The 15,076-nt window shown below is 47.4% G+C and overlaps 2 protein-coding genes and 1 long non-coding RNA gene across 7 annotated transcripts in view; 2 read left to right on the top strand and 1 right to left on the bottom strand.

Annotated features, from left to right (window-relative positions):
- Nucleotides 1-13,073, bottom strand: part of UBTD1 (ubiquitin domain containing 1) — a 55,567-nt gene extending 42,494 nt beyond the window's left edge. The window contains exon 1 of one of the 2 annotated variants that reach the window (XM_045438439.1): nucleotides 10,622-13,073. In XM_045438439.1, the coding sequence (XP_045294395.1) occupies nucleotides 10,622-10,700 (79 nt within the window). In that variant the 5' untranslated portion in view covers nucleotides 10,701-13,073. Of the gene's footprint in view, nucleotides 1-9,251; nucleotides 9,855-10,621 lie in introns of those variants that run through there. The other variant, XM_045438440.1, reaches the window with a different exon arrangement.
- On the top strand, nucleotides 8,204-8,753 carry LOC123576905. The gene is made up of 2 exons (XR_006701627.1): nucleotides 8,204-8,387; nucleotides 8,464-8,753. It is a non-coding gene; the product is annotated as an uncharacterized LOC123576905 (long non-coding RNA).
- The window catches only part of MMS19 (MMS19 homolog, cytosolic iron-sulfur assembly component), a 34,169-nt gene continuing 29,226 nt past the window's right edge, over nucleotides 10,134-15,076 (top strand). For 3 of the 4 annotated variants that reach the window (XM_045438420.1, XM_045438418.1, XM_045438419.1), the window contains exon 1: nucleotides 10,138-10,293. In XM_045438420.1, the coding sequence (XP_045294376.1) occupies nucleotides 10,182-10,293 (112 nt within the window). In that variant the 5' untranslated portion in view covers nucleotides 10,138-10,181. Of the gene's footprint in view, nucleotides 10,294-15,076 lie in introns of all 4 variants that reach the window. The other variant, XM_045438417.1, reaches the window with a different exon arrangement.

Below are 15,076 nucleotides of genomic sequence, written 5' to 3'. Positions count from 1 at the left end.
GAAAATGATTCCTGCCCTGCCTACCTAACAGAATGGCTATGGAGAACAAATCATGTATAGTACTGGTGAAAGCACTTTAAAAACTGCAAAATGCTGAGCAAAGTAAGAAATCATTAGTCTTATTAATTACAAACAGTGACACCTGATCCAGCAAGCACTTTGCTAATATGACTTTGTTGCCTCTTTTCTCCTGGGAATTTGGGAATAATTCAAAGTCTGCAGCCAGGGCACTCTTTTCTCCAAGTCCCTGGCATCTGAGAGTTGGAAAGTGGCAGTTCACTCTGGGAGAAGAGGGAGAAAACAAAGATGTTTGCATTCTACTTGTATTTCTCTTTAGGAACACAATCCTGGCTGAGATTCCAGCACACTCAACCCTCAAACAACATTCAACACATATTTATTGAGCATCTACAAAGTGCCAAGCACGTGATCCAAGACAATGGATTCATGTGGCTCCTAGGGTAGAGGTTGTAGTTTGGGGGCTGGGAAATTAAAGGAGGAAGGAACAGCAATGAGAAGGGAGCAGAGTGGCTATAGTCCTTGGAGCTTTGCAGGTTTTACACCAGACTTCCAGCTTCTTTTCAGAGAAGTGAGGGAGGGCAGCACAGAAGATTGAGCTCTGAGCACTGCAATTTGAGTCAAAGTGCTTAATCTGAGCTCTAGTTCCGCCTCTCCTCAGCCTCATAACCCCCAGCAATCAATTTACTTTCCTCCCCATCAGCTTTCCCATATGTAAAATGGCTAGAAATGTTCCCATAGGTAAAACAAGGACAATCGAATGAGAGGACTGGGTCTAGCGAGGTGCCTAAAGACGCTCAATAATAAACTCATTTTAAAAATGAAAACCATGTGTTCTCTTCTTCCTGTCTGGTGAAGATAAACTGTCCAAGGGCCCAAAAGCTCAGGTCTGAGATCAGACACTTGGGTTCCAGTCCTGGCTCTGTTGTTTACAAGCTACATGGCCTTAGGCAGGAGACATTACCTTTCTAGGGCTCAGTTTCTTCATCTGTAAAAAGGTGATAATAGTGTCCACCCATAGGATGGTCGTGAGGATTAGCCAAGATCCTGCACGTGATGCTCCCGGCACATGGTGAACACCAAGTAAAGGTGAGCTACTGCCAACTGTATCTCTTCCAGCCCTAAAAACAACGAAACTCTGAGTCCTCTAAGATCTAGGCTGCTGGGTGACTGGCTGGCTGCCTGGGCTTGGGCTCTGGTGCCAGCCTCCCTGAGGACACAGGTACAAATGCGGAGCCGTCGTCGTCCCCCCCACCCCACACCCTGCAGAAGGTGCTCCAGCCCCTTTCCTGACAATAAAGGGACACTAGTTGAGGGGCTGGCATGGTCAGAGGTATGGGTGCACACTGTGCTTGGTCCTTCTTCCTTGTGAGCTCAGCAAGCAAGGGGCAAGACCTTGTCCCCAACAGAGAGAAGCACATGGTTTTGAGCAGCAAACTCACCATGTCACTGTCACTACTTGCCTTTGACTCAAGCCTACATGCTCCCATCTGAACCACAGTCCTGCAACTCTCACATGCAAAAGCTAAAAAGGAAATTGGTGCCTACCCCACTCACCCCAAGTTAAGACAGAGTTAACATTCTCTGGGAGCCAGATGAGTTACAACAACACAGAGCTGCTTTGCTTCACTTGAAGCCCCATCCATCCATCCATCCATCCAGTCTTCTTTCCCAGCCATCAACCACCTAGTTAGAAACCCAGAAGCAAGCCAAATTCTGACTGACCAGATAAGATGTCGCAGAATCCACCCAGCCAACCTCCTATACTTCCCTCTCTGGAGGGTCCCTCAGGCTTCACTGTGAGCCCATCTGATCTTTCTCTGGGCACAATTCTAACAATCCTGGTCATCTGTTTCCTCAGGAAATCGGACAGGCTGATATTTGAGCCCAATAGATGGAATCTCAAGTGACCACTATGATCAGGTGTCACTTCACACCCATAAGGATGGCTATTATCAAAAGCAAACCAAACAAAATAAAAACCAAAAGATAACAAGTATTATTGGTGAGGATGCGAGAAATTGGAACCCTTGTCCACTGCTGGCGGAAATGTACCGTGATACAGTCACTAAGGAAAACAGCATGGCAATTCCTCAAAAAATTATATGTAGAATTCCTCTATGATCCAGCGATTCCACTTCTGGATATATACACAAAAGAACTGAAAGCAGGGACTCCCAACAGCTTTGTACACCCATGTTCCCAGGAGCGTTACTCACAGTAGCCAAAAGGTAGAAGCAGCCCAAGTGTCACTGACAGATGAGTGAACTAAATGTGTACCACTGGAAAATTATTCAGCCTTAAAAAGGAAGGGAATTCTGACACATGGTACAACACAGAAGAACCTTGAAGATATTGTGCTAAGTGAAATAAGCCTAACCCAAAAATTCAAATACTGTATCATTCTACTTCTACGAGGTACTTAGAGTAGTCAAATTCATAAGAGACAGAGGGCGGAGTGGCAGCTGCCAGGGGACGGGGGAGAGAAGAATGAGGAGTTTGTGTTTAATGGGTACAGAGTTTCAGCTGGGGAAGATGAAAAAGTTGTCGAGCTGAATGGTGGTGATGGATGTATAACAATGCAAATGTTCTTAATGTACAGAACCATCTACTAGAAAGTAGTTAACATGGTAAATTTTATGTTACGTATATTTAAGCACATTTTATGTGGGGAAATGAAAAAAAGGAGTGACTGCTGCCAGGGAGAAGACAGATTATAGGTGGAAACATGAACCCCAAAAGGGCAGTGGCTGGACACCATTTAGTTTGGGGCCCACTGCCCTGCAGTCTCAGAAGCCCAGAGGCCTCACACTGATCAGGCAGGACATTGTTCTCACTCAGAACCCAGAACAGGAATCAAGAGCCTCCCTGCACCAATGGTGCTTGGGACCCTGAGGAAGGCCAGGCTCTCCCTTAGCAATTTCCTTCTGCCTGTCACCAGTTCACCCTTCTTCTTTCAGAGATAAAGGCTTTTGACAGAAAGAAGCTTTTGTGGTTCCTACCTCCACCAAGCAGGTGCTTTGTACATACAGGTATGAACTCAACACCCCTGAGTCGCAAAGAGGAGGTTATTCATGCTCAGTGTATTTTGCTTGGAAGCCTATCATCCATTTCAGAAAGATTCCCATCCAAAAATAGTTTTTAAACATTTCTTTTATAGTTTTGCTCTTTGAAAAAAGAGTAAGCTTCAATGATCTGGTGGGGAAAATCACTGGCCATGGTTTTTGTGTGTAAAAATCCTGTGGCTAGGATAATAGAAACTTTATGAGTTCACGAAACCTCTTTTTATCCAGGATCTCACTTGATTCTTAAAACCTCACTGGGAGGTGGGTAGGGTAGCAGTCATCCCATTGTACAAATGGGGAAACTGAGGCTCAGAGAGATCAAAGCCGCACACATAATTAGGAAGAAGCAGAGAACCAACGCTTTATTTACCATCAATGCCAGATGAGGATCTGGGTTGGGATCTCATATTTGAGTAGACCATGCAGTCATGAAACCAATTTTCAAAACAGTGTTCATTTATTTTATCCCCATAACATCTTTCTGAAGTAAACTGCAAATAATTATCATTTTTTAAAATAGAAGATCAACTGAGCACAAAACAAATGACTTGCCCAAGATCACCACTTAAGAATGGGCCAGACTAGACCTCCTCCCTTTTGAATACACTTGACCTTGAGCACTTCCCTACAATGCCTTGACCCCAACACACTGAAAACTTAAAGGAGCCCATGCAGTTTTTATATAGCCTGCACCACGTTTCTGTGAACTCGGCAGGGAGCAGATATACCTTTATTCTCTTTTTAATAGCTGGAAAAGAAAAAGAGGTTAAAGAAAACTTTAAGTTCCTTTCAGCTCTAAAATTCTATGATTCTAAAAATTCCTCAGCAAGTTACTTGGCAGAGAGAGGCCTGGAATCCACATCACCCGCCTTCCTGCTTCCCAGTCTATTAGACCACCCCATCCCTGCCCCTTGAGTTAATGACTACAAATACCATGTGTATCTGAGAGAGGGGTCCACAGTCAGATGCATTAAATGACATAAAATGTCAAGAAAGTGCCACTGCCTGGTTAGGACCCTACTAGGGGACTTCACTCTGCTCTGCTGCCATAGCCCCTGTGTCTCCTAGCAAGAGACTCCCAAATCACAGGGAATTATATGCCAGGTATTTGAGACCTTACCCAGGCCTGGGATGACAGAGAAGCCAGTCCCAGGAACAGAGTAGCACTGTGAGGCTGCAGCCTAAGTCCCCTTATTAGATGCATGCCCTAACACCTACGAGATGAGAGAGCAGTCAGGTCTGCTCATTCCTGCTTTTCTAGAGACCTTCCCAACACTGTTAGGGATACACTGGTTTCATTCGACAAAGTTTTATCAGGCACCTCTGTATGCCAGGCACTGCTCTATGTATCAGGGGGCAAACAAATAAAAATCCCTGACCACATGCGGTAGGAGAGGCAGCCAATGTCAGATGATGGTAACTGCCATGGAGAAAAATAAAACAGGGAAGGGGGCGGGGGGGGGGCGGATAATGCTGACAGCAGGTAGTACAGGGAAGGGGATCGATTTATAAAAGGCTGGCCTGAGAGGGCTTGACTGAGGAGGAATGTGGAGGAGGCGAGGGAGGGAGGACCCGTTCAGGTACCAGGGGGTGTGGAACAGGGGCTGAAGAGCAAGAGATGGCTTAGGAAAGGTAAGCTGGTGAAAACTGTATCGTGTTTTGTAGGCCAACACAAGGGCTGGGGATGAAACGGGGAGCACAGGAGCAACAAAAGCTGACTTACGGTTTTGCAGCACCACTCTCGCTGCTGCGATGAAAACGGTCTGTCAGGAGACAAGGGAGGAAGCAGGAAGGTCAGTTAAGAGATTGACGGGAGCTTAGAGCAGGGCCAAAGTGTGCGGATGATGGGACTCAGGTTCTGGGTATATTTAAGGCAAAGCCAACAGGACCTATTGATTAAATGGATGTGGGGCTGAGGCAAAGGGAAGGAGTCAGGGGTGTGTTTTGGGGTAGTGTTTTGGGGGCCTGGGCAATGGAAGGATGAAATAAATCACCATGGGCTGAGCTGGGAAGACTTTGGGAAGAGCAGGAGTGGGGGGTGTGGGTTCATTTTGTCTCGGACGTGTTAAACTGAGAAGCCTGTCAGAAGTCCAATGTGTTGACCACCAGCAAAATATACAAGGCTAGAGTTGAAGAGGACGGGCTGAAATTATAAATGTGTGAGTCACCAGCATATATAGTAATACATAACCGTATGCATTATCATACAGGATTTCCATGTATGATCACATGGAATTTGTATGACTATAGGTTTATTTTCTCCCTCCACCCCTAAACTGTAAGCTTCATGTGGCCAAAAACCATGTCTGTTCACAGCCAGCAAGGTGCCTGGCACTCAGTAAATATTTACGGAGCAAATGGAGAAGTTGCCCAATTACTCCCTCAAGAATAGCCACAGCAGCCCACACAATGAGAAGCAGACTCTCTTGCAACCACAGTGCCAAGCCCAACCAGCTCAAAACAGGGCCCTGGGTCTGTCCACACCGGGCTTGAGATTCCAGAATGTAAGCGGATATGCCTGGCACATCACAGAGTCAGATATTTGGGTTTCAGCCCTGCCACATTCTCAAAGGGTAGAACTGGGCAAGAGACTTGCCTGTTCTACCACCTCTATTTCTCCCTGGGGTGGCTGGGGGAGGGGCTGCCTTACCCACTTCAGGGGCAGAGATATTGATCTATCCTGGGTATGTATATGTGGTGGTGGGAGCACCCCACATGAGTAAATCTTCAAGTATTCTCTGAAGAGTGCAAGGACCACCCAGCACCTGGAAGGGGAACCTAAACTTTCGGGGGATGCATTATGAGTAACAGTTAAAAACTAAATAGCTAATGCAAGATGGCCTGACCAATGGGCATTATGTCTCTGTTTTACCTAACAAGTGACTAGGAAGACAGAACTAAGGCCAAAGGATGACATAACAAGGCCTGAAATTTCAACCCAATAACTTTGCAGTTTTGAACAGGTACCTTTATGAAGATGTTGAAACAGCTCTAATGATTTTGTACAACCTTGCTCCTTTCTGAGACATTGAAAGTGTGACCTGAGAGAGGTTTGATGACTTGCCCAGTATCACCCAGCTCCAGGCCTAGGACTAGAACTCAGGTTGTAGCTCTCTGTTGATGATTTTTCCCCATTACACCAGTGGCAAAGGAAAGGTAAGAGTCACCAAGGGAGTTGAGGAGTTTTAGGCATTAGTGTTACAACATCAAACTATGTCTTTGTCAAAGGGTAAGCTGCAGATGTTACAGGAATGCCAGGTGCATGCTGTGAAGTTAAGAAGGATTCCTTCCCTCATACCAAACTTGTCATCCTACAGAGTTCCCCTTGGCTTTGGACTTTATGAATAGCTTTATTCACAGAGAGACCTGCAGAATCGAAAAAAATGATACACTAGCAGATAAAAAAAAAAATGTAGATAGATACTTCAGTAAAATGTTTACATGAAAAATCTAGATGACAGGATACAGTCGGGTTAACATTCCAAAGTCAACAAATATTTGAGTGGCTCCTCTGTACAAGTCATTGTGCTGGGTGCTGAGTGTGTGTGCATGTGTGTATGTGTATGGCTACATGAGTGAGTGTGAGAGACAGACACACAAGGATAAGACAGAACCCAGGTCTTCAAGGCTTGCAATGTAGTTTCTGATATAAGACTATAAACATCAAAGAAATGACTAATAATATGGAGTAGGTAATTGTTAAGTGGCATAATGTGTCTGCAGGAGTTCTCAGAAGGGGGGGGTTAGAATTGTCAGGCAAGGTGCTTCTAGAAAGATAGGGGATTTGAGGCAAACCTCAAAAGGAAGAAAGGTTCTTGATAAGAAGGGAGAAATGGCAATGAGCAAACAGCGTGGCTTTAATGTCAGGGGAAGACAAAGAAATCACACCTTAAAAGAAAGGACCAGATCAAACTGAAAAGCCTTGAAAGTTAAAGTTCTTACAGAAGTGGAAAGATGCAAAAAGACTACTAAACAGGGGCGCCTGGCTGACTCAGTCAGTAGAGCATGCAACCCTTGATCTTGGGCTTGTGAGTTTGAGTCCCACGTTGGACGTAGGATTTATTTTAAAAAATAGTTTCTGTTAAAAAATTGTTTTCTAAACATAGAATTATAGGGTTCAGAACAGGTTAATTTAACAAACATCTTCTGGGAGGGACCACAGTGTGCAGGCATGGGATGAATGACTGAAGATGAACTTGCCCTTGGTGGGGAACTAACTTCAGCCTGGGAGGTGGGTTGGACTTCAGATGAGAAGAGAGTGAAGCAGAGTGGAAGGGACAGGTTAGAATGACTTGCCAAGGAAGAACCAGCAGGTTCCAGCAGATGACTGACTAGGAGGCAGAGAAAGTCAGCAGAGACATCTCCAAAGTATGAAGTTAGACAACCGCAAGAATGGAAGAGTAAAGGGAAGCTTGCTGAAGGGAGAGATGCAGAGCTTGGTTTTGGAAGTGTTGAATCCAAAGGATAACTACATCAGTGTGTCCAGTGGGCATTTACAGGTATGAATCTGGAGTTTGACAGATAATAGTTGAAGATACAGTGTAGGGGTCTTCCCAGTGGAAAGAGTTGTGGGACTGCGTACAATTTCTCTGGGAGGGAGTATGAGAGAAAGAACAGAATGCCAAACTGCACCGTGGTGCACCCACACCTAGGAGGTGATGTGATGGTAAGCAGGAGTGATCAGAGAAAAAAAACCAGGATAGTCTAATGCCAAGAAGGGAAGTGGGGGGGGGGGGGTAGTTTCAAGTATGAGAGGGTTGTCACCAGTGAAAAATGCTACAAAATCAATTATGTGGCCTGAGCACATAAATAATAAATATTCGCTGAATAAGTGAAAGAGAGAAAGAAAGGAAGGAAGAAAGAAAGAAAGCCAGCCAGCCCTTGGGTTTGAGAATCAATTTTTCTCAATCAGAATGGACAAGGCTGCCAACAGGATTTCAATGTTAGATTTTACCCTATGACCCCCACCCCCATAAAAACACGTTTCTTCTTCCAGAAGTCATCCTGTCCACCACACAGACATCCTTCTCTGCTTCCCCCACGTTTCCCCTCATCTTCCTTCCCAGTTCCCACAACCCAAGCAACACACCTTCCGTGTCAAAGGAGACAGGAAATTCCAACTAGAGTTTCCACTTCATTAATGACTATACTATGCCTGTGGCTCCTCTTACAAAAAGGGATATGTGGCAACTGGGTGGAACAGGCGACTGCTTTCTAGCCCCAGCTGCACTGCTAACTAGCTGTGGGACTTTGGACCAGTTCTTCAACCTCTCTGGATCAGGGCTTCTACACAGACAGGAGGAGGTAAGTCTACCTGGACTTCAGACAAGTTTTGAAGGTCCCTTTCAACTCTAAAGTATACGGTTTTTATCATTCTCAGAAGGTCCTTGCAACACTCTCAGAGAAGGAAGTGAGTACAAGACCCGGGGAAACGAACGCCAGACCTCTTCCCAGGGCGAAGAGCCAGGATAGGAGGAGTGTACCAAGAAAGTGAGAAGGCGCTGCCCAGCCCTCGCGGATCACCAGGGAGCAGATCCCATCCCCAAGGCTGGGAAGGATCCCAACAAACCCGAGCGCAATTCTCACCCCACACCCCACCTTTTCTAGACTCCCAGACAGCCGGGAAGCTCTAAAAAGCCCTGCGGGAAAAATAAAGATTTCTTTCCCAGAGTCCTGCGCTGCTTTTGCCAGTTGGATTCCGGCAGACACGATTTGCAGCCCGATAATGACACAGTCAGTCTTTGGAAGAGCGACAGTTCTCGCTCGCTCCGAGTTCTGGGGACGACTGGCCGCCCGCGCCGTGCCCCGACGGGCCAGCCTCCGACCCCGACCCAGCTGCCAGGCCAGCGGCGCCCCCGTCCGGGGTCCCCCTCCCCTCCGCGGCCCCGCTGCGGTCTGCAAACATTTCCTGCCCCCGCCCCCACCCTCACTCGGAGCTTCCCAGTTGGAGCGAGTTGGGCTCGCAGCCGGGTCAGCGCTCGCAGTTGCCCCAACTCGGCTCCCCCGGCCACCAGGGCTGGGGAGGGGGCTCCCGTCTGGCTCCGGAGCAGACATCGGGGAAACCTAGGCGTCAGGAGCCGTGGGAGGTCGTTTAGGAAGCCCAGAACTCGAGCGAGGAGGGGACAACTGGCGAGGCGCCCGTGGCCCTGCTCCTTTCCTCGTCGTTACCTGCTCGCTTGCGGGGGTGTCCCGGGGCGGCCGGCCTCTCCCGGCGCTGTCTCCCCACGCAGTTGCCCATGCTGGCTCTTCAGCCGGGCCCCATGCACCGCAGGCGGCGGACTTGTCTGCTGCTCTGCGATCCTGCCCGGACGGCGGCGTCCCGGGTCAACGGCTCCTGCCTCCCGGCATCGGGCGCTCCCCGATCTCCCCCCGGGGGCGCGCTCTGCCCGGGCGCCGGCTTCGCCACAAACTTTGCGGGCGACGGGAGAGAGGGAGGTGGCCGATTCCCCAGCACAGTCCCAGGTGGCCGGGCCAGGGGGGCCCGCGACGGTGCCCGGCCGGAGACCAGCTCCGATGGAGGGGCGGAGAGAGGGGGCGGGCACCGCCGCAGCTACTCCCTGCTCGCTCAGAGCTCCCAGTAGGGGCCGGCCCCCCGGAGCCTGTCACTCACCTGCCTAACCCCGCCCTAGCCCGGCCCCGCTCCCTGCCGCCCGCTCGCGGTGCCCGCGCCTCCGCCGCCGCCCGCCCCAGGTGTGCATGTGACCGACGGCACCGCCCCCTCGGACCGGGCCTGATTTTCTCATTGGCTTCCCCCAGGGTGTGTACCGCCCCTCGGCCCCACCCAGCCAGGTGCCCGCCCCGCCGCCCGTCTCCCCGGGAGCCGGGCCGGGAATTATTCGCCCTCAATGGCCCCCGGCTGCGTGCCCAGCAGCCGCCTTCCCTCCCCGCGCCACCGCCCGGTCTCCAAGCCCCGCCCCTCGGGGAGGAACCGTCCCATCCCTCCCTGGAACTGCCTGGCCAGGAGCCGGCAGGCACGTGATCCAGGGAGCGCCCCGCCTCTTTAACCTTCCAAAGGCGATTGGCTCAGGAGGCGCGTGCGCTCAGAGGCCCATCCCGTGCCACCGCCCACTTCCCCTCCCACAGTCTCTGGTTCGCGTCATGGCCGCCGCCGCCGCTCTGGAGGCGGTGGCGCCTACGGGCGCCCTGTGGGGCCTCGTGCAAGACTTCGTCATGGGTCAGCAGGAGGGCCCGGCTGACCAAGTAGCTGCAGGTACGGCAGACGGCGCCGCGCGGCTCCCGCATGGGGCCGACAGGAGGGAGCGGCCTCAGCATAGGCGCCGGGCGGGAAGGGAGTGAGGGACAGCGGTGACTTTGAGAGATTGGTCTGGGGCTGGTTGTAAGCACCGCGTGTTTAAGAACCGTAACAAATTGGGAGTCTTGCGTCTTCTTTAAAGCGCCTTTACGCCCCTCATCTTAGTAATCACCCTGTGCGCGAACTGGGGTTACAGAGTCATTACCGATTCACAGATGAGGGAACTGAAGCACAGAGAGGACAAGAGACTGGCACATCAGGCGGGTGGGGCAGCAGGGACTCAGACCTAGGTTTTCCAGTTCGGACTCTGCTGCTCCCGCCGAGAAAGCACGTTGTTTCGCGGAGGTTGACGTGAGAAGCAGCATCTTCCGCGGCACCAGCTCCAGTCGCGTGGCATGTTGGGAGTGGCCGCGCGGCGCTATCTCTGACTGGCTGTGATAGGAGAGAGGAGGGGAGAAGCCGCTCTGGGGGGAGTTTGAGATGTTCCGCGAAGCCTCCTTAAGACTTTCCCTCCGTTTCTTAGGAAAGTTCTTGATTAATTTGCTTCGTGAGCTTTTTATGTAGTGTTTGTTTTTATCTTTTCCCCAGATCTCCGGTTTCCTGCTTTTGGCCAGTTCAGGAACCTCTTAGTTCTCACAACATATCTAAGATTTGCTTAAAACAAATTCCAGATGTCCTTGGAAGTCGGAGACCTCACTTTCAGAAAAAGGAAAAAAAAACAAAAACAAAAACAAAAACCTAAAGAGTTGTTGAGTGTCAGGAGGTCTTCAGACTTGTTTAAGTAATAGAATACAAAGTAATCAACACAGATGAGTTTTGTTTTACTTTTAGAAATTTTGCATGCTTGGGGAAAAATAAAAGACAACATTTCTCTTGAACACGGAACGTACTAACTTTTAGTGTACGTGAGAAATGAAAAAAGTGAATTGTGAGAGAGTATATTACTTTGGTCCTTAGCAGTTACACTTTCATTCAGTCATCCCACCATTACTGAACACATACTATTCTCCAAACACGATACAAAGCAATAAGTATGTAAATCCAGATTAGACTGGTTCTGTGCCCACCAGGAACTTATACTGTGGTAGGAGAGATAACCATGCAAACAGAGAGTATACCACACCAGAAAATAAGGGCTTCGTGGGTTATGTGCATGCCAGCAAGGAAGCATCAGGGAGCAAATGCTTGATGCTGCCATTCCAACAATTTTAACTTCTTACAGCTTCACGAAGCATAGTGTGTTATCAATGCCATTTCCCCCTGTGTTTTAGTATCAAAAATTTCAAACATACAGCAGAGAATTTCATAACAGACACACCTACACACAACACCTCAACTACCATTAACATTTTAACATAACTTGCTTTGTCACACATCTTTCTGTCTATTTAAATTGCAGATATCCTTCTAAATACTTCCTCCTAAATACTTTGGTAGGCATATTATTAACTAGAGTTGGTTTACAGTTTATTTTGGTGTACAATTCATCTCCAGTGAACTGTAAAATCTTAAGTGTTTAACATTCACTGATAATGCATACACCTTCCCCCTACTGTTACATCAGTGTCATTTGTGACTATTCTTTCACATTTATACAGTATGAACACAATAATTTTGGGCTTTTCAAGTTCAGAACACACTTAAGAATACAGCATGATAAGGACTGCCAAGTTTTTATAAATATTTTATATGTGTATATATGTATTTATATATGTGTGTGTGTGTGTGTGTGTGTGTATATATATATATATATAAAGAGAGAGAGAGAGAGAGAGCACACGAGCAAGAGAGAAAGGCAGAGGAAGCGAGAGTCTTAAGCGGGCTCCACACTTGGCGTGGGGCCTGACACCGGGCTTGATGCCACTACCCTGGGATCATGACCTGAGCTGAAATCAAGAGCTGGATGCTCAACCGATTGAGCCACCCAGATGCCCCTAAAATTTATATTTTTTATGCTTGAAAAAAATGGCCTTAACTATTATGTACTTTAAATGTAACTCAGCTCTACTAAGACAGTAACACTAGCCCTGTTGTAATTTAGCCCTACTGACTAGGAAAGGAGGTTGATAGTAACAGATAAGTTTGAAAAGGTTTGGCGGGGTTGGATTAGGCATAACCTTGGATTCCAGGCAGAGGGATTTGAATGACCTATTGTAGGTAATACAACTCATCGTAGATCCTTGAGCAGGGCTGTCATATAATGAAGGCAAATTTGAGAAGGATTAAATTGGTATTCTCAGTCTGAGATCACAGCCCTGGTTAATATTGTTGAAGGCTGACAGGGTTTTGAAACCTTCCCAAAATTAGATGTGCTTTCTAATCCAGCCTGAGTCTAGTTTTGTTAGCACTAAAGAGACCAGCTTTCTGTTCAGCCACTCACAGCAGCAGCCTGTTCCATGACACCCTATAATCACAAAGACAGCTACCACCAACTTTGTTTTGCACCTTTGCAGTGAAGTTCCTGATGAAAGTAGGTGTCAGATGTAAAGGTGCAAATGACGGGGCAGAGAAATGAACCGGTAGGTTAAGGGTTAAAGACTTCTTATGCTAGCATTCAAAGGTTGCACTACTTGGCCCCAGCCCTTACTCTTACCACTCCTCTCCTGGACCTTTGGTGCCTGGCAGCCACCTGGATTTGCTATTCCCTGAATGCTTTCCTTCCCAGTTCCTTTCACTAGCTTCATCTGATCAAAGTTAGACCTCGGATTCAAGGTCGGCTTGAGTGCTTACTGCCTGCCCCCCAAGCATTTCCTGATTACTCCAGCCAGACATCATCTCACATTTCAAAATCTTTGTGGTATTTATTTCTCAGACACTCATTTATTAGCAGTTATTAGCAGACTTGTGTAGTAGCTGTTTCTGTATATATTTCCACGTCCTATCCTATACCTACCACCCAAGTCTCCTGGAGACTAGCATAACTAAGTATGCAGTAAAAAACTGTAAGTGAATGGAATGAGAGATGTTGAAGGAAGAATCTGTGGAATTTGAGGCCTAACTAGTTACAGTTGAAGGAGAGTGAGGACTCTATGATGACCCCAAGCTTTTGAGCCTGAGGATGAACAAAGGAGAAGTCCTTTGTTCAAAAATGGAGGTTGGAAAGGAAGCTGATTTTGAAGTGTGTTATGGATATAAATTTTCTTCCTTTCAGTTATTTGGATTTTCTTTCTTTTCAGTCTTTTTGTATTGTATTGTCCCACTTTTGTGGGAGACCACTATTCCTGAAACCAAAAGATTGTTAAACAACAGTGAAACAGTTCTGAGAAATGTCTATGGCATCCTCAGCTTGATTGAAACTGAATCCTGATTGGGATTTTTCTCTCTACTGCTCCTTCACATCCTTCCCCCTTCCTCCGTCGGTTGCTCCTCCAGATTCTCAAGAGGCTGCAACTCCATCAGACAGAGGTCTGATTGTACATTCTGTCAGTCTCATATAAATACTCCTTTGATGACTGCTCAGTGCTCCATATGAACTGGTGCCCTGCTGAGGGAAGTGTGGGTAGTTCGGAGGTGCTAGTAGGTCCATTTTTAGAGAGTAAGTCTTGGACACATTGGAAAAACTTAAGCCTACTTAATGTAGGGAAAAGAACTTAACATTTGTTTTTCCTTAATGCCAGTGAGACTACCTTTAGGAAAATTAGCCCCTTAATAGCTTTTCTTTTATCCCAGGAGTCCGAGTGCATGATTAATGATACTTCCGGATTCAGGTAGTGTTCGTTTGGGAAAACTTACAATGTTAAAACGTTAGTGATGGATGGCTCATAAACCCAGGAATTTTCCTCCTTTCTTATGCTAACTCAGTCTCTGTTTATATCACTATGGCAACACTGAGCTTGTTACACTGTGATTGTTTTAAAGGTCTTTCTGCCCCAACAAGACTGTGGACTCCTTAAAAGCTCCCTGTCTATATTTCTGTCTCCAGACCTAACCCGAGTACCTGATTTGTAATAGGTGCTTAATAAATATTGAATAAATAAAACAAGTGCACATGACAATTTTGTTAAAGAATTATGGGGAAACATGAAAGGGAGTAATTTGAGCTGGATCTTGAAGGGTTGAATTTTGACAGTCAGGAAGGAGGCATTTCAAACCAAGGGAATATTTACAGGATTAAGGATATGGAAGAGCTTGATAAGTTGGGACATGTGAGTGAATGATAGGAGTCATGATTAAAGGTGAAGCTAGAGGGGCTTTGAGGGCTAAAGTGTGAAGGACATCAAGCCAAGGAGTCAGGTCTTAGGCAGTAAGGAGCAAAAGAGACTGGTGGGCAGGGAAGTAATTCTGCATTTTAGGGAGGTAATTCTAGATAGAGTGTGGATGGATTAAATGGCTTTTTTTAAGGGGCACCTGGGTTGCTCAGTCGGTTAAGTGTCCGACTCTAGTCTCGGCTCAGGTCCTGATCTCTGGGTTCATGTGATCAAGCCCATGTCTGGCTCTGTGCTGATAGCACGGAGCCTGCTTGGGATTCTCTCTTTACCTTTCTCTGCTTCCCCCCACCCCCCGTCCCCTGCTAGCACTCTCTCTCTCAAAATAAATACATAAACATTTTTGTAAGGCTTTTTATTTTTTTAAAGTTTATTCATTCTGAGAGAGAGAGAGCACGCAAGTGGTAAGGGGCAGAGAGAGAAAGAGAGAGAATCCCAAGCAGGCTCCAGGCTGCCAGCTCAGAGCCCAATGTGGCACTTGAACCCATGAACCGGGAGATCATGACCTGAGCTGAAACCAGGAGTTGACACTTAAC

This window comes from Leopardus geoffroyi, chromosome D2 (genome assembly GCF_018350155.1).
Source record: "Leopardus geoffroyi isolate Oge1 chromosome D2, O.geoffroyi_Oge1_pat1.0, whole genome shotgun sequence".
NCBI classification, from domain to species: domain Eukaryota; kingdom Metazoa; phylum Chordata; class Mammalia; order Carnivora; family Felidae; genus Leopardus; species Leopardus geoffroyi.
Note: the sequence above shows the minus strand (reverse complement) of the source record. Positions and strands in the feature narration are given on the sequence as shown.